The 20859-nt window shown below is 39.4% G+C and overlaps 1 protein-coding gene across 1 annotated transcript; it reads right to left on the reverse strand.

The window, feature by feature from the left end:
- Positions 1-5416: 5416 nt before the first annotated feature.
- LOC134742880 (D-2-hydroxyglutarate dehydrogenase, mitochondrial) lies at positions 5417-20523 on the reverse strand. Its single transcript, XM_063676067.1, has 10 exons — positions 20274-20523; positions 19888-20035; positions 19188-19385; positions 17449-17642; positions 16739-16907; positions 14396-14525; positions 10530-10686; positions 9169-9334; positions 7379-7479; positions 5417-6406 (listed from the first exon to the last, which is right to left on the reverse strand). Exons 1-10 carry the CDS (start codon positions 20379-20381, stop codon positions 6251-6253), a joined length of 1527 nt encoding a protein of 508 aa, XP_063532137.1. The 5' UTR covers positions 20382-20523; the 3' UTR covers positions 5417-6250.
- Positions 20524-20859: the final 336 nt, after the last annotated feature.

Here is a 20859-nt window from a genome sequence, read left to right on the forward strand (position 1 = left end):
CAAATAAAATGCTTGAAAATAATTAGTAACCTCGGAATAAATATAATGTTAACCATCAATCCTTAGGGCGGGGAACCTTATCGAAAGGGATATAGTGATTTAGTGATAGTGAGTAGAATCAATATAGACGAAGTTCATAGATAGATAGATGGATAGATCATTTATTGATAAAAATATAAAAAAATTACATGTAAATTTTGCTTATTCCTATTTTATTTTATTCCCGTATATAGGCAATTTCCTCGCGCACAAAACGGCCAGTGTAGACGTGCCTCGGCCGAGGCGGCGCGCGCGAGGCACGTCTAAAATGACGATACAACACGCGCGCCGTTTAGTGCGCGACGAAATTGCCTCGCGCGTATGCTCGCTATGTGTGGATATTGAAGAGCTTTTGGCGAACGCTCAGTTCGGTTCTTAAGCAACACACAATGACGCATGACGCGTGTACAGACGTGCAGTTCACACATAGAAACGCAAATGATTTTTGATGTATAGCGTGTACGCCCTGTGCTAAATAAATAACTAATAAATAAAAGAATTTTATTTCGGATATATGTAGATCCATAGTTGTTAGTTACATTTAAATTTAACTTCTAAATTAGTGTTAGTTTCGATAAAAGTTTTGATTGGCTTAAACGAAATTTTATATGTCAAACTCGGCATTACAATGCGCGCAGTACAGTTGAGTCGCTCGCTCGCAGCACAGTGTGGGATCATTTTGAGCTCTAATTAAGCTTCTATAGATACAGTTCGTTGTAGGTATAGTTCCAGCACAATTTCGAAGAAGCTATTCTGGTGGTTTACGAGACGCCTAACAAAGGCGCTTGTGTCCGCCTGGCCATTGATTTTGCGCTGATAACACGGCTCTATTGCCGCGTAGTTTAAATGGAATTGAAATTGTATTAGTTACATGCAAAGTGTCATAAATGCGTCGTGTCACTAATACTGAGGTAAGTAAGTGCAGACATGTATGGAGACGTATGCACTTATTTCTCAGGCGATGCCGCTTGGCACGATTGTTCCTTAGGTTTTACCCAAGGTTTTTCCCAAACCCCATAAAAAAGCGGGGGGGGGGGGGGAGGTCGCGAGGCTCCCCTGCAGGTACAATCTATGCTAAATTTTTGTCTGCTCTTAGCAACTAGGGCAAGTTATGTATCATTTTTGTATAATTTAGGGACGAGGAATTCATTTTTGAAATAATCGTTTCACCTTTTCATACAAAAAAATATATTTTCATACAAAAATGAAAATAACGTAGGTCACAATAAAATTGTCACAATAAATTATTGTGACAATTTTGACCTTTACAAACACAGTGTGGCGATTTTCACGTTATGAAAAATTGGACAATTTAGCCCATTTATTCTTAGTTCTGGAAAGTATCACAATAAAATAGGCATTCATACATTTTTTTGGTCAAAAAAATATTTGTAGAGCGTGGCGGTGACGATTTCCAATATTTCCATAGAAATGGAATGAATATTCCATTCCTCGGGCACCCCGGAGGTGCATAGGGCCTCCACAAGATCCTTCCACGCCTTTCTATCTTGAGCAACCTTCTTGCCCTCGTTCCGGCTCGTAGCTCGTTCTCTACGCGCCGCCTCAGTGTGTACGGGGCGGTTGCGGGCTCGCTTTTCGTCCTGATACCAGAGTTGGGCAAAAATTATCTATTTACGAATAACCGGGAAGATAACTAAATCATCTTTTATTTGAAATAACTAAATAATCCGTGATATGTTATTTTGAATTTATCTAGATCAGTTTCATTTTTATCTAGATAAATTAGTTGGGATTTTAAATAAAAGATGAATGTCAGTAGTATAGTGTCAGTGTGACGGTTTGACCCGACGTGACATTCTATAAATTTATTATTATAAGCTTAATTCAATAACAAACGAGGCCAGTTATCTTCATCTAGATAATTTATCTAAATAAAAAAGTTGTCAACACACTATTTGCGATTGAATTTATCTTCGAATAAAATTTGAAATGATTTTATTTGAAATAATTATCTAGATAACGCCCAACTCTGCCTGATACTACGTCCGCACCTCAGATACTAGGTACTAAAAGTTTGATGATAATATTGATGATAAACTAACTATGAACAGAATTAGTCACTCCAGAATGTAGGCCGAGTTCGACACACAAAGGAGCTGTTGACTACGGCGTGACTACGGCATAGACAATACACCGAAGCCTCGTTAATTTGGACTAAATCACGTCTCGATAGACACCGGTACTGGTTCACTTCCGGTTTGTGATACAAATGGAAAAAGTAAGTGATTGCCTATTATACCCTTATCCAGAATTAGAAAAAACCGGCCAAGTGCGAGTCGGACTCGCGCACCGAGGGTTCCGTACATGACATAATTTTAACAATGTACTTTTTATGTGAAACGTGAGTGAAAGGTAAATTGCGGTTTACGATTTATGACGAATTAAAAAAAACTACTCGCTAGATCTCGTTCAAACCAATTTTGGGTGAAAGGTTGCATGGTAATGTACATCATATATATTTTTTCAGTTTTATCATTCTCTTATTTTAGAAGTTACAGGGGGGGGACACACAATTTACCACTTTGGAAGTGTCTCTCGCGCAAACTATTCAGTTTAGAAAAAAATGACATTAGAAACCTCAATATCATTTTTGAAGAACTATCTATAGATACCCCACACGTATGGCTTTGATGAAATTTTTTTTTTTGAGTTTAAGTTCCAAGTATGGGGAGCCCCCAAAAATCATTGTTTTATACTGATTTAAACTAACACGATTTTCACTCATAATTTAAAACTAATACGCGATTAAGTCCCGTATTAGTTTTAAATTATTTATTGTTTTTTTTTTCTATTTTTGTGTGAAAATCTTAATGCGGTTCACAGAATACATCTACTTACCAAGTTTCAACAGTATAGCTCTTATAGTTTCAGAGAAAAGTGGCTGTGACATACGGACGGACAGACAGACAGACATGACGATCTATAAGGGTTCCGTTTTTTGCCATTTGGCTACGGAACCCTAAAAAGTAAAATGACCGCAGTTTTAAAAGATAATGTATAGGTACTAACTTTGATTCGTGGGGTAACATTGATCATAGATTTTTAACCGACTTCAAAAAAAGGAGGTTATCAATTCGACCGTATTTTTTTTGTATGTAAGTATCTCAGAACTCCGTCATTTCTGAGCCGATTTGGAAAATTATTTTTTTGTTTGAATGTATATAGTCCCTAGTTGGTCCCGTTTTTGTAAAAACCTAGTTTTGATGAAGGGATCCATTAGGAATCCAGGGAACTCCCCAAAACATATATCGGTTTTAGTATTTTCATCAACAAACCAAGCACTTTTATCCAAAACAGTACCATTTGTTGAAGTGGAACTAGAACTACTGATGATGACCAGAGACCAATTTATTATTTAATCTGAATCAGACTCCTTATTAGGTCGGAATTCAGTAATCGATCGACTGAAATATCACAAACGGTTTAGACACAAGGACTCTCGTTAGGATGCTCTCATTTGAATAGGGATGCAAATCAGGCCCGTTCGTGACGGTGTGGCCCTCTCGTGTATTGTCATTGGATACAAAACACGGGCGAGCCTTTTTTAGGGTTCCGTACCCAAAGGGTAAAAACAGACTCCGCTGTCCGTCTGTCTGTTAGTCTGTCCGCCTGTCACCAGGCTGTATCCCATGAACCGTGATAGCTAGGCAGTTTAAATTTTCACAGATGTATTTCTGTTGCCGCTATAACAACAAATACTAAAAACAGAATAAAATAAATATTTAAGTGGGGCTCGCATACAACAAACGTGATTTTTTTGCTGTTTTTTGCGTAATGGTACGGAACCCTTCGAGAGTCCGAATCGCACTTGGCCGGTTTTTTATTATATAGGAGGCAAACGAGCAGACGAATCGCCTAATGATAAGCGATTACCGCCGCCCATGGACACCTGCAACACCAGAGAGGTTGCAAGTGCGTTGCCGGTAATTAAGATGGGAGTACGCTCTCTTTTTGAAGGTTTGAAGGTCGTATCGGTCCGGAAATACCGCAGGCGACAGTTCATTCCATATGTAACATTTCAAACTTTCGCGGTTTGAACACATATTAAATCACATTTAGAAACGGTGAACTAGCGCATGTCCAAGCTGTACTGGAAAAGAATGGATACCGAAGGGGGATGAAACGCAAGCCGAAGAGAACGGAAAGACATCCAGAGGTCAACAGACAACCAGCGTTCTTACCATATGTGAAAGGGATAACGGACAAAGTAGGAGCAGTACTTAAGAAATTCTCCATCAAGGCTGTATACAAGCCGTTATTCAAAGTAGCAGCTCTTTTACGCAGTCCAAAATATGTCATTCCGTACCAAAATCCGGGCGTTTACAAAATAGAATGTAGTTGCGGAAGTGTGTACATTGGTCAAACCAAACGAAGTGTGCAAGAGAGAGTGAAAGAACACATAGCGGCAGTAAAAAATCGCCAAGTAAACAAGTCCGCGATCGCCGAACATCTACTTACATGCGGCGCAAATCACTGGATTGAGCTTCATAAACCAAAAGTTGTCTCCACTGAACGCCATTATTATCCTCGAGTTGTGCGAGAAGCGATTAAAATCAAGAAGCACCCCAGAAATTTTAATAGGGAAGATGGTTTTAACTTATCGGCAACTTGGGGACCAGTGATCCAGAAGTTAAAGCCAAGGGATCTATCTTCGGATGTGTGCGCGGATGTTGTGAGTGTTGTGTGTCGGACTATTGACAATAATTAACTTTTATGTGTAGTGGGTGGTTTGAAAATGTGATGTCTACCTCGAACTTTAAATGCACTTTTCGTGGGGTAGTCACACAAATCTCTGTTTTGACATTTTGCTGGGACGTCAATTAGCCGCGACCACGACCAGTGAAACCTGTGTCGAAACGTCGGTAAATAAAGGTAACAAAATAAATTCGCGATAGACCCGTTTCTAAATGTGATTTAATATGACTTCATTCCATAGTTTAGCTTTTGGAGAAACGCACAGTTGAGGATTGCCAACCATCTAAGTGGTGAAGATGGAGAGCGACGGCGGAAAGAAGCGGCAGGGATTAATTAATCCGAACAATAGGGAATATTACGCGAAACTACGTAGGGGGCGCCATTACCACAATCTGAGGGGTCTATCGCGTAACAAGAAAATCTAAATTTCGTTATATACTAGATTAGACTAAGGGCCAGTTGCACCATCCGCACTTAACAGACTGATCAACGTCACCCGGCGCGCCGCGGCGGTTTACCATGAAACTTTCCATACAATAATATTTAGCGAACTCTTTAACTATGACAAATAGTTGGTGCAACCGACCCTATGATGCATGTTATAGATATGACAAGGGAGGTGGGGAGATGACCGAGCGGGATTCATTAAAAATGCATTAAATAAGTGCAAAAATATAATATAATTAGGTATTTTTTAATATTATTCAACAATGTAACACGTAAAAAACATTAATAACATCAAAGTTTTAAAGTCAATTCGTGAAAATAATTATAGATTTCAGACCCATAATTAGAACACTATAATATGGGCCTATTTGACTTACAGACTAATCAGGTCATGACCTGAATTAAATCGACCCCAGACTATATACATATTATGCATATTCAATAGATATGGCCAAAAGTGTTAACTTATCAACATCAACCTATTTTTATTAACCTGGGTGAAATAATTTTTCTTCGAAATTCATATAAGAAAAGTATACGATGCACAACAATATACGTTCATTATAATTATAATTACATTTAAATATCCAGTAAAAGGTTTGATTCCCAGTTGCTTCAATTTATTTTAATAACAAAACTTCCGTGAGACACAGACATATTAAATATATTAATAATGGGTCACTCACGTATTTTAAGTCGAAAAACGCTAGACATGTTTCACTCCGTACCGAGGAGTGTCATCAGGAGCTTGCGTTGACGGTGACATGACACTCCTCCATACACATGGTACTCCTCGGAACGGAGTGAAACATGTCGAGCGTTTTTCGACTTAAAATACGTGAGTGACCCGTTATTAATATATTTAATACATTTAAACATAACATTTAAAAAAAGATGTAAACACTTTCGGCCACCTTTAACAATATTTGTGACATTTTCAACCAAAAGGTACCACATTGTCGCTTGTCAATAAAGTTGATTTCAAATTGAAGCTGTATGGAAATAAGTGCCCTTTTGATTGAAAATGGCACATTTCATAATTCACAATTTAAGGGTCCGGTAAGACCTTGTACGGGTTAAGGATACCGTTGGGGTCCATGAGGCGCTTGAGGTCCCGCATGAGGTCCAAGGCGGCCGGGTCCTTGCTGTAGTGGATGAACTGAGGCTTACGGAACCCCACGCCGTGCTCCGCGCTTATGGAACCCTGAAATAACAATTTGAACAGGTTACCTGGTATTTAACGGCCTCCTAGCCCAGTCGGTAGTGACCTCGCCTATGAAGCAGGAGGTCCCAGGTTCGTTTCCCGGTCAGGGCATTTATGTGTTTATTACGCATATTTCGAGTTATGCCCGGTTCACATCTATTCCAGTGGCATTCCAGTCCAGTGAGGAATCCAGCGCTGGAAAGCTACTGGAATAATGTGAACCGGCACTGGAATATTCCAGTCCAGTGACTGGAATGGTGACTTTTGAATCCAGCTCGCCCAATCCAGCGCCACTGGAATAATGTAGTCCGTCAATCCAGTGTGTAGTATTAAACGTTAAATAGTGAAAACGTAATGTTTTCTTGGTAACAGTCAATAAATACACTGGAATGGACTGAAAATGACGGGAATTAATGTAAACGTATAATGTAGTTTATAAGTATATTAGTTTGCTTTTATTTTAATTCATTGTTAGGGTTCCGTACCCAAAGGGTAAAAACGGGACCCTATTACTAAGACTCCGCTGTCCGTCTGTCTGTCACCAGGCTGTATCTCATGAACCGTGATAGCTAGACAGTTGAAATTTTCACAGATGATGTATTTCTATTGCCGCTATAACAACAAATACTAATAAGTACGGAACCCTCGGTGCGCGAGTCCGACTCGCACTTGGCCGGTTTTTTTTTTCTCTGCACCAATTGTAAGTGTCTCTGTTTGGTCCTATGGTTGACTGGTAGAGAATTCAATCCGCCATTTGTACATTGTTGTATTTATTTTGTGCGATAAAGTTTATAATTCACAATAAATAAATAAACGATTCGATCCAGTTCAGTGCTGGATTCGATCACTGGACTGGAATGCTACTGGGATAGATGTGAACGGGGCATTATGGATGTTTTCTATATTAATTTTTGCCACCGCTCTTTAAATGGCAAGACTAAGTGTTTTTTAATGTCTAGATGAAAATCTAACCTGGAGTTTAGCGACCTCCTCGAAGATATAGGGCTCCAGCAGGGCCGTGGCCTGCTTGCTGTACTCGGGCACCGTTACGTTAATGTGTATGTTACCGTCACCTGCCAAATATTCACATTTATCAAGGGCCTGACACTCTTTGATAGAGAAAGATAGTCTTATTGCGATTCCTATGAGAGGAAAGAGAAAATAGTGCTACGCTTTGTCTTTATCACCGACCGGGCATTTTTTCATGGTCGGGTTATGGCATCATATCATAGCAAGGAGGCGATGGCGAAATACCGAAATGTATAAGAGTGAAAGAGAAAAGACAGTGGACATGCAAACCGGATAAATTGCGTAGTATTTTATATGAATATACTTTTCACCTCAGCAGCTCGAACAAGCCTACTTTCGTCACTCCCTGAAGTGAGGAAAGTGCGACTTTTCTCACTCCAGGGAGTGAAAAAATGTAGCTTTTTAATTTAGTGAAGGCCATGAACTTCATACTTTTATTACATTTTTTTTATGGTCCGGTCCGGTCCGGTCCGGTCCGGTCCGGTCCGGTCCGTTCCGGTCCGGTACGGTCCGGTCCGGTCTCGTCTCTCTCGTCTTATCGTATCGTAAATATTATAATACTTTTTTTTTCTGTTTATTCTGTGTAATTCGAAATACATTTTAACCTTTAATATGTTCTCACTACTAAGGTGAAAAATTATGTGTGCAACACGAGAGCAAAGTTATTTTACATCTCGTGTTTTTGAGTCCCTCGCTACGCTCAAGATTCTACCTTAGAATCTTTCGCTTTCTCGGGACTCAAAATAAACACTCGCAAGAAAAACCAACTTTCCTCTCTTGTTGCACAAATAACTATTTTCTTACGCCCGGTCGATCGGTGGCGAGTCTATAACTACTATGTCTATGACATTTATAAATATGAATGTATCAGATGTAGGTGTGTGTCCCGTTTACACTAAGTCCGTCACTTTCGCACTCACATATTTGTTAGAACGTGACAGGCATGGTGATAAGCGTACCGTGCTACGACTCCTGATTCGTCCTGAGGGTCGCGAAGTTTCTACGACACAATGCGAATTTTAACATTTTGGACGCCAATGACGGATATATCGGCACCGCATGTCCAACGCCAAAGACGGATTAATCGGTCGAAGACCACAGAGCAACATAGACCACGTAGGTAGGCATGTGCATAAAGTTCAATTTCAGTTTTGACATTTCGGTGGTTCAACAAGGAGGAGTTTTGGCCGAAGGGTGTCAAGTTCCGCGGTTATGCGGGTCAGACATCAAGCTTGCATAAGTGGCCATCTTACCAATGTGGCCATATCTGTAGACCTTGGTGGTGACGCCTTTCATTTGCTCGCGTAGCTTCGGCACTAGATCGTAGTTGACTACAGGGACACATATCCAGCTTGTATAAGTGGCCATCTTACCAATGTGGCCATATCCGTAGACCTTGGTGGTGACGCCCTTCATTCGCTCGCGTAGCTTCGGCACTAGATCGTAGTTGACTACAGGGTCACATATCAAGCTTGTATAAGTGGCCATATTACCAACGTGGCCATATCCGTAGACCTTGGTGGTGACGCCCTTCATTTGCTCGCGTAGCTTCGGCACTAAATCGTAGTTGACTACAGGGTCACATATCAAGCTTGTATAAGTGGCCATCTTACCAATGTGGCCATATCCGTAGACCTTAATGGTGACGCCTTTCATTCGCTCGCGTAGCTTCGGCACCAGATCGTAGTCGACTACAGGGTCACATATCAAGCTTGTATAAGTGGCCATCTTACCAACGTGGCCATATCCGTAGACCTTGGTGGTGACGCCCTTCATTCGCTCGCGTAGCTTCGGCACTAAATCGTAGTAGTTGGCGACGGGGAGGGACACGTCGTATTTGTACACATAGCCTTCTTTGAGACCGGCGCCGGCGATGTTTTCGCGAAGGTTCCAGATCGTCTACCGAACACAAAAAATTGACATAGTTTAAAATCTATTTATATAACCTAAATACTAATACTAAAGGGAGAAGTGTGGACTCGACGAAGATGTATAGTGATAAAAGTTAAGAAAGGTATGTTGAGATGGTTTGGACACGTGGAAAGAATTAGTGAAAGAAGGCTAAAAAGAGAGTGTATAAGGGAGAAGTAGAAGCGGGAGGTGGAAGGGGCAGACCTCGGCGGACTTTCCCCGAGTAGATCGGGGAAATTATGAAGAAAGGCCATTTCAAGAGCACCCTAAACCGGCGAGCGTATATGAGGAATGTTATGAAAGTAAAGGAAGCGTAAGAGGTATGCCAGGATCGTAGCAAGTGGAAATCCGTGATCTCTGCCTACCCCTCCAGGAAATAGGCGTGATTATATGTATGTATATGTATCTAATGTACAGTCGAAGGCAAAAATATCGATCCAGATAAATGGCTCAAAAATATGTGAACACGATTTCATTATGTAAGGTGTAAGAGCGTATACATATTTTTGAAACTTTGGGAATGTATACCTGCATCCCGAGGGGATAGTTCCATCTAAGATGAGCCCACTGCCATCTCTCGATCGAGGAACCGATTAAGTTTCTCACTATCATGAGTTTCGTCGCTGCCGTGCGTGTCTAGTAGGATACAATCTATCTTGTCTGTATCTTAGCGAGTTCCGAAAGCGGCAGTGACATCTAAAATGTGGCCACCGACTCATGGAGACTATATAAAGGAGCCAAATCTCTATGTATGAAAAGTGTCCATCAAAAACAGTAATTAAATAAAATAAAAATAAATAAATAAAAAGCTTTTATTTCAGGCATTTACCCATATTATTTACCCATACCAATTAGGCGGCGCCACCATACACCGAAATACTACAAAAAACAACCTACGTAATTTGGTCGGGTTATTTGTTGCCTTATATGGTTCATGTTATACTCATGTCCCAGAGCCTAACTAGCCGCTAGCGCCACCGGAGAAATTAGGAACTATTATTTAAAGCTTAAAGCGGTCACTTTTGCAACAATTCTGCCATAAGAGATTGCCATCCTTTCTATACCATCCATACACCGACTAATAAGTTTTTTTTCTTTTTTTTACCTGTAAATCACATTTTAAGTTTTGTCCCTATTCACCCCAGCCATCCCTATTTACCCCGGTTGACGGTATCTAATGTACCTGCATCTTAGCGGGTTCGGACGCGAGAGTTCCGTCCAGGATGAGCCCGCTGCCCATCTCTCGGTCGAGGAACCGATTAAGCTTCTCGTTGTCGTGAGTCACGTCGCTGCCGTGCGTTTCGACTAGGACGTAGAATGGGAAGTCCGCTATCGGGTTCCTGTTCCGAAATCAATCATTTCAATTGCTATATTTGCACTTAAGTAAGGACGCTAAACACGAAGACTTTCGTAAATAATTGAATTTAAACTATCGTGAAACATGAAATAAAACTATGAAAACGGATTATATCGCGTATATTGAATTTATAATACATCCCGATGTTTCGAACCCTCACCCGGGTGACTCACCCGTTGACCACGAACGCTGTAAAGGGTTCGAAACATCGGGATGTATTATAAATTCAATATACGCGATATAATCCGTTTTCATAGTTTTATTTCATGAGTAACTATCGCGGTAACCGAAGACAATATTATATCGTGAAACATATTAACTTAACTAACTTAGCGGTTAGCTGTGTTAACATGTCGCGCGAGTGACTAAAAATACTTGAGTGAAACCGCTAAGTTAGTTAAATTTCGTAAATTCACAGCTTAAATTATTTTATTAAATATTATTATGTCTTTTTTTAAGTAGTCACACTACTATATTATAAATTATAAACTGAAATCTGAAATAGATGTCATATATTCAAAAAAAAGTGTCGAAGTGTTAGCCCGGATTGCTAATGACACCGACTCGAATCCGGCCTTCATCATTGGAGGGCTTCGTCACTTTTTTACTTAAACGGGACCCTATTACTAAGACTCCGCTGTCCGTCTGTCCGTCTGCCCGTTTGTCCGTCTGTCTGTCTGTCACTAGGCTGTATCTCATCAACCGTGATAGCTAGACAGTTGAAATTTTCACAGATAATGTATTTCTATTGCCGCTATAGCAACAATTTGTGTTTTTTTTTTTTATTTATTTGGGGCATCAACAGCAAACATAGCCAATAACAGATGTCCACAAAAGTACAATTAACATGCAATAACTAAGTGGAAACACAAAAAAAAAAAAAGAAGGGAGTAAAAAAGCATTCTATACAAACTAGATATGGCTTGCATAACATGTGTAAGTGTGTGTTTTGAGTGATTGTGTGTGCGTGTTCGTGTGTGTGTGTATGTGACTGTGACTGAGTGTGTAATGGAAGACGGAAAGATTAAGGTGTGTAATTATTTACCTAGTTAGATTTCGTCAATTGTCGTTATTTTTAGATTTCAGTAGCAGTGACTGAACTCGTTTTTTTAAAGTTGGTTTTGTGCAGTCGAACAAGTCGATACTACAAAATTGTTTATTATAAAGTTTTAGAATACGATATATGGGCGAATTTTGAGCATAGTTGGTATGAACTCTGGGTAGACTAAACAAGCAGCTCGGAATTACGAGTTCTAATAGATGGCACTGAGAAATTGATCTCCGACAGCAAAGAAGGACTGTCAATGCCAGTATAACAACAAATACTAAGTACGGAACCCTCGGCGGGTGAGTCCGACTCGCACTTGGCCGGTTTTCTTTAATATATCATATGACATCTATTTCAGTTTATAAATACATATTAAAGAAAGCAGTATCACTTTATTAAAATAAACAAATATGATAAGCACTTCAGGTATTTGTTCAACTCTTATCATCACTTGTATGTTACATAATCCATTGGGGTCATCGTTTAATTACATCACACGTTTAGGGGGAGGGAGGGGGTCAAGAAACTGTGACATGTTGTGACAAGGGGGAGGGGGGAGTCACAAGTTTTGCACGGAGCGGGGGCACGCACGCGGGTCCGCTCCAGATATAGTAAGTATGAATTTTCTCAAATGATTTTTAGGCCTCAGACCTTAATCCGTTAAACTTAAGCCTTTGTTTCTTTTATGGAGAGGCGCCTTAGTCGCGTGCCAAAGCAACCATGTCGCTAAAAAGCAACGATAATAGTACTAAGGTTCAAAATGTAACAGCTCATTCTGAGATAACGAGAATGGGTAATAATGGACGATCGGTTGCCTGTGTGTGGTCTCCGAATACAGAGCTGCTACATAAATTTGAACCATATAAATAGGACGGTAAAATGTCTTTTTAAACGAGTTTGTTCCCGTTCAGTCAGTAGCGGTAGCATTGGTAACCGCTGAACAAAAGAAACAAAGGCTTTTGTGGTGTGAGGCGTAAAAATCATTTGAGAAAATCCATACTATAGCGTTGCTTATACCATAGAGTAACTTATACTAGAGCGGTACTGTCATAGTAAATTTTGTAACCCCAGTAAATTCACTGCCATCTGTCGACACACTTTAAAACTATTTATAAAAATATGATAAAATGTATTTAAATATGGATAAATGTTTTTTTTTATTTGCATTAATAATTTTAATGATTTGGACCTATGTTATTTTACTGATATGCGTTAAAATTGTTAAATAACAAACGAAACCGTCAACGCCATCTATACGACAGTAGGCCAAAGCTAGTAGCGCCCTCTGAACGAGAATCAAATTTTCTTGATTTTCGAGGCACGTTTTTTTCTTAGACTGTATTCATCTATTACGGAGTTATATCTATCTTTGCTTATACTATTTTTCGTCAAGCCGCTCTATGGTGGGCCGCTAGAGGATAAAACTACTGATTTAAACTTTCACGATTCTTACTCATTATTATTCACAACGACGGGACTTAATCGCGTAAAATAAGTTTTAAATTTACCTCCGATGTTTCGAGGACGGCGTTGTCCCCGTGGTCTCGGAGAAGACTGGCTAAAGTTGACATCAGCATCTTCTAGGCGCGCGAGTTTTTCGAACTACCCGCACTTGGTCTTGTTTATTACATTACTAAAATTTAAAACTTATTTTACGCGATTAAGCCAATACTACTTAATTTATTATATAGGTATATTTATTCTAAGACTAACTTTAATGTCAAACTTAGAGTAAGCATAGTAAGATAGCAACTTAAGTAGGTGCATAAAATTGTAAAAAAGAGCGCTTTCTCGCCAACAAACTGCATAAGCAGTTTGGCGAGTAACTTTAAAATTGATCATGTATTTTAAAAAATGAAAATGAAAATTGTTTTATTTCCTTGTAAGCTTAGTCTACAAATTGCCATCAGTGGTTGGGACTTCCTTTTAGGTGAATGAACCTGTATCAGGATGCCCCGCTCCTCTATAAATATAACAGTCTTTTTTTATTTAGGAAATATTGTTGGTATACATGATGATGATGTTTTTTATAAACTACTTATAATTTTAATTTATAGTTTAGGCAAAGATAGATATAACTCCGTAATAGATGGATACAGTCTAAGGAAAAAACGTGCCTCGAAAATCAAGAAAATTTTATTCTCGTTCAGAGGGCGCTACTAGTTTTGGCCTACAGTCGTATAGATGGCGTTGACGGTTTCGTTTGTTATTTAACAATTTTAACGCATATCAGTGAAAGAACATGGGTCAAAATCATAAAAATAAATAATGCAAATAAAAAAAATCATTTATCTATATTTAAATACATTCTATCGTATTTTTATAAATCTTCATTTTTAGTTTTAAAGTGTGTCGACAGATGGCAGTGAATTTACTGGGGTTACAAAATTTACTATGACAGTACCGCTCTAGTATAAGTTACTCTATGAGTTTAGGTATTTATGGTTAATTAATGTTCTAGCCTAATTAAATTACTTACTTAAATACTGTGCTTGTGATGAAGGACATATGTATGTATGTATGTGTGTGTGTGTGTGTGTGTGTGTGTGTGTGAGTGTGTGTAAAATATATGAAGAAAAAAAAAGTCCTGCCGTTGTGAATAATAATGATGAAACTACTATTACTACTAGGTAAGCTCACGTACGGCAAATTGAGGTTCCTGCTGGTACTCTGGATGGAGTAGTTGTCAGCCATTTCGAAGGCCGACAGGATTTCCCCGAGACACGCCTTAGCGCTGCAGTATAGACGCAACACGCTCTCGAAGTCCTTCACACCTGAAACATAAGCAGGTAAACTATAGCCGGTCAAACAACTTTGTCTATAGTAAAAGGCGCAAAATTCAAATTCTCTATGTGACGATTACCCTTTTCGCCTATTTTTTAAATTTGCTGCTTTTTAGGGCTCCGTACCCAAAGAGTAAAAACGGGACCCTATTACTAAGACTCCGCTGTCCGACGTCTGTCCGTCTGTCTGTCACCAGGCTGTATCTCATGAACCGTGATAGCTAGACAGTTGAAATTTTCGCAGATGATGTATTTCTGTTGCCGCTTTAACAACAAATACTAAAAACAGAATAATATAAATATTTAAATGGGGCTCCCATACAACAAACGTGATTTTTTTGCTGTTTATTTCCGTAATGGTACGGAATCCTTCGAGCGCGAGTCCGACTCACACTTGGCCGGTTTTTTCTACTGACGGAAATGGCTTGACATACTATAGTAGCCCTGTAAACCACCCACTAGTTTATTAATTCGTGCTGTAAACCACTGTAAACCGTAGACTATGGATGGTATAGAAAGGATGCCAATCTCTTATGGCAGAATTGTTGCAAAAGTGACCGCTTTCAGCTTTAAATCATCATCATAATTTAAGAGCATGGCTCTTGTCGGTGGAGTATGCGCCAGTTTTCTCGGTCCTCGGCCAGGTTCTTTAGGTCCCTGTAAGACACGACATTTGCTTTCGCTTTCAGTTGTTGTGTGTAGCTTGCTCGTGGTTTTCCGCGGCCTCTTCTCGCTTCTATCTTGCCTTCTAATATAGTGTTAAAGAAAGTGTCGTGTCTTATCAAGTGACCTATCATTCTGCCTCGTCTATTTTCTATAGTTCTCAGCAGGTTTCTCTTCTCTCCCACAATTCGAAGCACTTCCTCGTTCGTTTTTTTCTCCGTCCAACTTATTCTTTCCATTCTTCTCCACAACCACATCTCAAAAGCTTCTAATCGCTTCCTATCTTTCTGCCGCATTGTCCACGTCTCACACCCATACAAAGCGATGCTCCAGATGTATATCTTAATTAGGCGTTTTTTTGTACTCTTAGAGATCCTAGCCTTAAGCAAATGTTTTTTGGCGTTGAAAGCTGTTTTCGCCATTGCTATCCTTGATACTATTTCCCCTGTACATCTGGAGTCTTGTGTAATTAAGCTGCCTAAATATCTAAATTTGTTTACTTGTTCTATGTGTGTCCCTCTGATGTCAATTTGTTCCTTAACCGGGTGAGATTTTGAAGCAATTAGTGTTTTAGTTTTATTAGTGTTAATTTTGAGTCCAAATTGTGTAAAGATTAAATCCATCTGTTCCATTACTCTTTTTAATTTAGCTTTAAATAATAGTTCCTAATTTCTCCGGTGGCACTAGTTAGGCTCTGGGACATGAGTATAACATGAACCATATAAAGGCAACAAATAACCCGACCAAATTACGTAGGATGTTTTTGGTAGTATTTCGGTGTATGGTGGCGCCGCCTAATTACTGTTTTTTGATGGACACTTTTCATACATAGAGATTTGGCTCCTTTATATAGTCTCCATGCCGTAGACCTCGCGAATAGGGTTGTCATATGAAAAATCGGACCGGTAGTACAGGGCAATGCACGGCGACCGTAGTGACCAGCCCTAGCGTGCCCTCTGAACCTGTCCTACGAAGAGATGCTTTAAGTAATCTTGACGATCCTTGGTGACCTAAATAACGAACAGGTGATGTGATAAATATACTTACCAAAGAAGCCAAGGGTCTGTGCTTTAGGCAGAACAGGGCAACCTTAGTGACCAGCCCTAGCGTTCCTTCTGAACCTATGAAGAGATGCTTTAAGTAATAGTCGTGCTGTTGGCGATCATTGGTGACCTAAGTAACGAACAGGTATTAGGTATACTTACCAAAGAAGCCAAGGGTCTGTGCTTTAGGTAGAACAGGGCAATGCACGGCGACCTTAGTGACCAGCCCTAGCGTTCCTTCTGAACCTATGAAGAGATGCTTTAAGTAATAGTCGTGCTGTTGACGATCCTTTGTGACCTAAGTAACGAACAGGTGATAAGTATACTTACCAAAGAAGCCAAGGGTCTGTGCTTTAGGTAGAACAGGGCAATGCACGGCGACCTTAGTGACGAGCCCTAGCGTTCCTTCTGAACCTATGAAGAGATGCTTTAAGTAATAGTCGTGCTGTTGACGATCCTTTGTGACCTAAGTAACGAACAGGTGATAAGTATACTTACCAAAGAAGCCAAGGGTCTGTGCTTTAGGTAGAACAGGGCAATGCACGGCGACCTTAGTGACGAGCCCTAGCGTTCCTTCTGAACCTATGAAGAGATGCTTTAAGTGGTATCCTGTGTTGTCCTTCTTGAGGGTTCGGAGGCAGTCCACTATAGTGCCGTCGGCTTTTACCTAAAAATAATTGTACTTAGTCAGATCATAAGTTCTGTCACAAAGATTTTTAGTGATAAAAAAACCAGCCAAGTGCGAGTCGGACTCGCGCACGAAATCTTCCGTACCATTACGCAAAAAACGGCAAAAAAATCACGTTTGTTGTAGGTATGGGAGCCCCACTTTAATATTTCTTGTGTGACAATTTCTCTGAAAATCGACTTAATTTCAACGTAATTTTGATACTTAAACAATCTACAGCATTTGGTGAAACTATTCTTATACATCAATTTGTATAGTTTACCACCATAATTTTTTGATGAATTTTTAAAAACTGTCCCTTCTCTTCATATATTACCGGTAACGCACGCTCGCGACCTTATTATTAAAAGGCAAGATGAGAAGACATGCTAATAGAAACCAATACTTGTTATTTAGATATTACGTAACAAAACATGTCTAATTTCAACGACTAAATCAATCAATTTTACATTTTTGCTTCAAAATCGACTACGGCCGCTTAACGAGATTTGATTAACAACTAGTATTAGTTCCTACTCACTGCTTCGATCCCCATGATTGAGCCATGCAGGTTGCCGTAGCGTAGCAACCTTAGGCCTCCAGCATTCGTGCTCACGTTGCCTCCAATATGACAGGAGCCTTTCGCTCCAAGATCTAGCGGCATGATGAGGTTGCGGTCTCGGACATAGTTGTCTAAAGTTTCCAGTACGCATCCTGCCTCGCAAACAAGGGCACCTAAAAGAAAATATACAATACAATACAAATGAATTTATTTCATTACTTTTTACAGCTGTTCTTAGTTATAGTATAATGGTTAGGTAGGTAATTAGTCCATCTTAAGTATAAAGAGCAAGTATTAGGTAAGTATTTATCTATACATTCTATCAATATTAAGAGGGCCCGGCCCTCTGTCGCTGCAGCATTTTCCATTCCAGCCTATTCTGGGCTTTCGTTTCCACCTCCTGGTATGAATGGCTACAGCACCATTCTTCTATCCGTGTCATGTATGATATTCTAGGTCTTCCTCTTTCTCTTCCTTTCTCAATTCTACCGTCCAGTATCATTTTGTTTAGCCCTTCGTGTCGGAGTATGTGACCATTTATGTATACATTTAGCTCTACGTTTTTCAATGGCGTGCATTATTTACTGAGTACTGAGCATACTGAACACCATTGCAGAGCGATGTGAGGGGCGCTTCCAGAAGCACTGGAACCTTTTGCATTGCTCGCTAGGTTATGTATGATTGTTCTTGAGTGTGTTATTATGTATATATTAATTTAAGGTGCCTACTAATACTAGCTCTAAGTAAACTTTTGTTACTAACAACTATGGACATTGTTTCCGAAATAAATTATATTTGAATTTGAATTTGAATTATTTGTCTTTTCTCTTTTGCCTTCTCTAGAACTTCATGGTTGGTGCGCTTTTCTGTCCAGCTCTATACATTGTGCAACAATATATTGGCTATAACTTGGCTTTCATCTAGTTTAAACTATTGTGAGACATTAACTTAACTAACTTAGCGGTTTCACTCACGTATTTTTAGTCACTCGCGCGACATGTTTCGGAGAGCCTAGGTCTCCGTTTTCAAGCACTAACAGTGCCTGAGTGAGTAGCGGTCACGACAGGTGGGCGTGACGTACTGCGGCGCGTACCCGTCGAGACCGCTACTCACTCAGGCACTGTTAGTGCTTGAAAATGGAGACCTATTCTCTCCGAAACATGTCGCGCAAGTGACTAAAAATACGTGAGTGAAACCGCTAAGTTAGTGAACTTGGCTTTCAATAAAATGAGTCTTAAGTTTACACCGCAATTAAGGTACAGTCGCCATCAGATATATCGGAGCGGCCAAGGCGCTCACAAATATCTGAACACGTCTCTATTGTCAAGGAGTTCGTGGCGACTGTACCTACAAATTTCTCCTGTGGACATACCCAAATTTAATATTAACTAATGTCCGTCTAAGCTAACTGTGCACCAACTTGAACAGAACAAAGTGAGAGGGTGTTGTTATAAACGGCATATTTTCATATAAATTTGACATTAATGATGCATTGCCATACTACATCACATTATCTTGGTAGAACTCTATTAACCTGTTATGTAACATCGTGTGAGAGGGACAACATGATAATATGTTATATACATATAAAGTTACATAACAGTTGATAACAGCCAGTGCACGAGCTTTATTAGCTTTTGTTCACAGAAATAAAATATTTATAGTAGGCCTTTACGGGCTCTTTTACAAGTCAATAAAACTTTTTCAGTCATAGTTACCCGATGTCTCATCCAAGCTTATAATTTTGTTCATCAACCCGAGACTAACAACTATCTCATCGAACACCGGTACAGAGCCTCCGACAAGCCCAGTATTGCCTCCCTGTGGGCATACCGCCAGTCTCCGCTCATTGCAGTAAGCCAATATCTGCGATACCTGCTGTGTTGATTTGGGCTTTAAAACCACCTTGGATTGACCTGAAAATATGACACAACTGTTCACATTTGTGTCGTTCTCAAGCTAAAGGTACCACATTGTGGCTTGGCATAAGAACGCTCAGACCGGTTATTTGTATAAAGATACTAGCAAATTTCATTCTTTTGGTAAAGCAACATTGTAGTACCTTTTGCTTCAAAATGTCACATTTATTCGCAGCAGAGGAGAAGTGGCATATAGGAACCAGTTTTTATATTATTAATTTTTATTGCAACTAGGGCAGTGGTTACCAAAGTTAACTGGGCTCCGACCGACCTAATAAAACTGCCAAATTCGAGACTCACTTCTTGGCTGTCTTAAATAGGGAACATGAAATATTATTAGTACCCGCTGTTAACCCAATCGGTCGGCATGTCGTCTTGTGTTTCAGGGCCCACTCAAAATTCGCTCGCGACCCACCAATGTTAGTATGTGTCCCATAGTTTGGGAAATGCTGAACTAGGTGTAAAAATAATATATATCTTATAGTTTTACATTAATTACCTCTGCAATTCTTAATCCAGTCAATATTGAATGGCAGAACATCACTCTCTTCTGTAAGCACTTGTTCTTCGCTCAAAATAGATTTAAAATAATTAACATCTTCTGATTGTACCAGTCCAAATTCTTTCCTCTGGACATTGTATTTTGCCTGTTAAGAAGAATTAATGTGTTGATAATTACAATGTTAAACTGTAGTCTACTTAATTTACCTATTTTGAAAACAAACAATTGTTTAGAAACTCAAGATAACGTTTATGGCTTTTATCAAAACAAATTTCAGTATACACATTTTAAAAAAAAAACAATCTTCTATCCTGAACGTTATGGTTCAATTTTGCATGCAGATACAACTGTCAAATGCAGATGTTTGTTGTATACGCACTTACCGCTGATAACTGTGGCAGGGCTTGAGATGCACAGCGAGTTTGAGATAAAATTAGACTTGGTTTACTAGTCCCGAGTGTTCTGACGAGCACTATCACGGATTTTAACATATTTGCGACTGTCTTGAGACAGTATTAATCTTGAACTAACATAAATAAATAAAGTTATTTTTAAGCAACCTTATCTACGTTTATTTGCTTGAATTTATTTGATAATGAAATGTCACTTCTACTTTCTACTTCCAAACTTGTGCCACTGAACTTAAAACTTTGATATTACTTATTTTAATTATGACTTTTTGTTCAATTCAAAGTTCAAACAGATTTAAAAAAAAAAAACATTTATAGTTGGGCAAGCAAATCTTGTCAGTAGAGAAGGCGGTAAATTTAAAAAAATGTAGGCGCGAAGGAGTATCGTCCCATAGAAAATTTGAATTTCGCGCTTTTTTCGCCTTTTTCTACTGACAAGATTTGCTTGACCAACTATAAATGCTGTTTCATTCATTTGCATCACAATGTTTTTAAAAGTGGCTTAAACTGTGCGGGTAAAAAACTTTGACAGTTTTGACATTGACAGATGTCATTTCAC

This window comes from Cydia strobilella, chromosome 7 (assembly GCF_947568885.1).
Source record: "Cydia strobilella chromosome 7, ilCydStro3.1, whole genome shotgun sequence".
NCBI classification, from domain to species: Eukaryota; Metazoa; Arthropoda; class Insecta; order Lepidoptera; family Tortricidae; genus Cydia; species Cydia strobilella.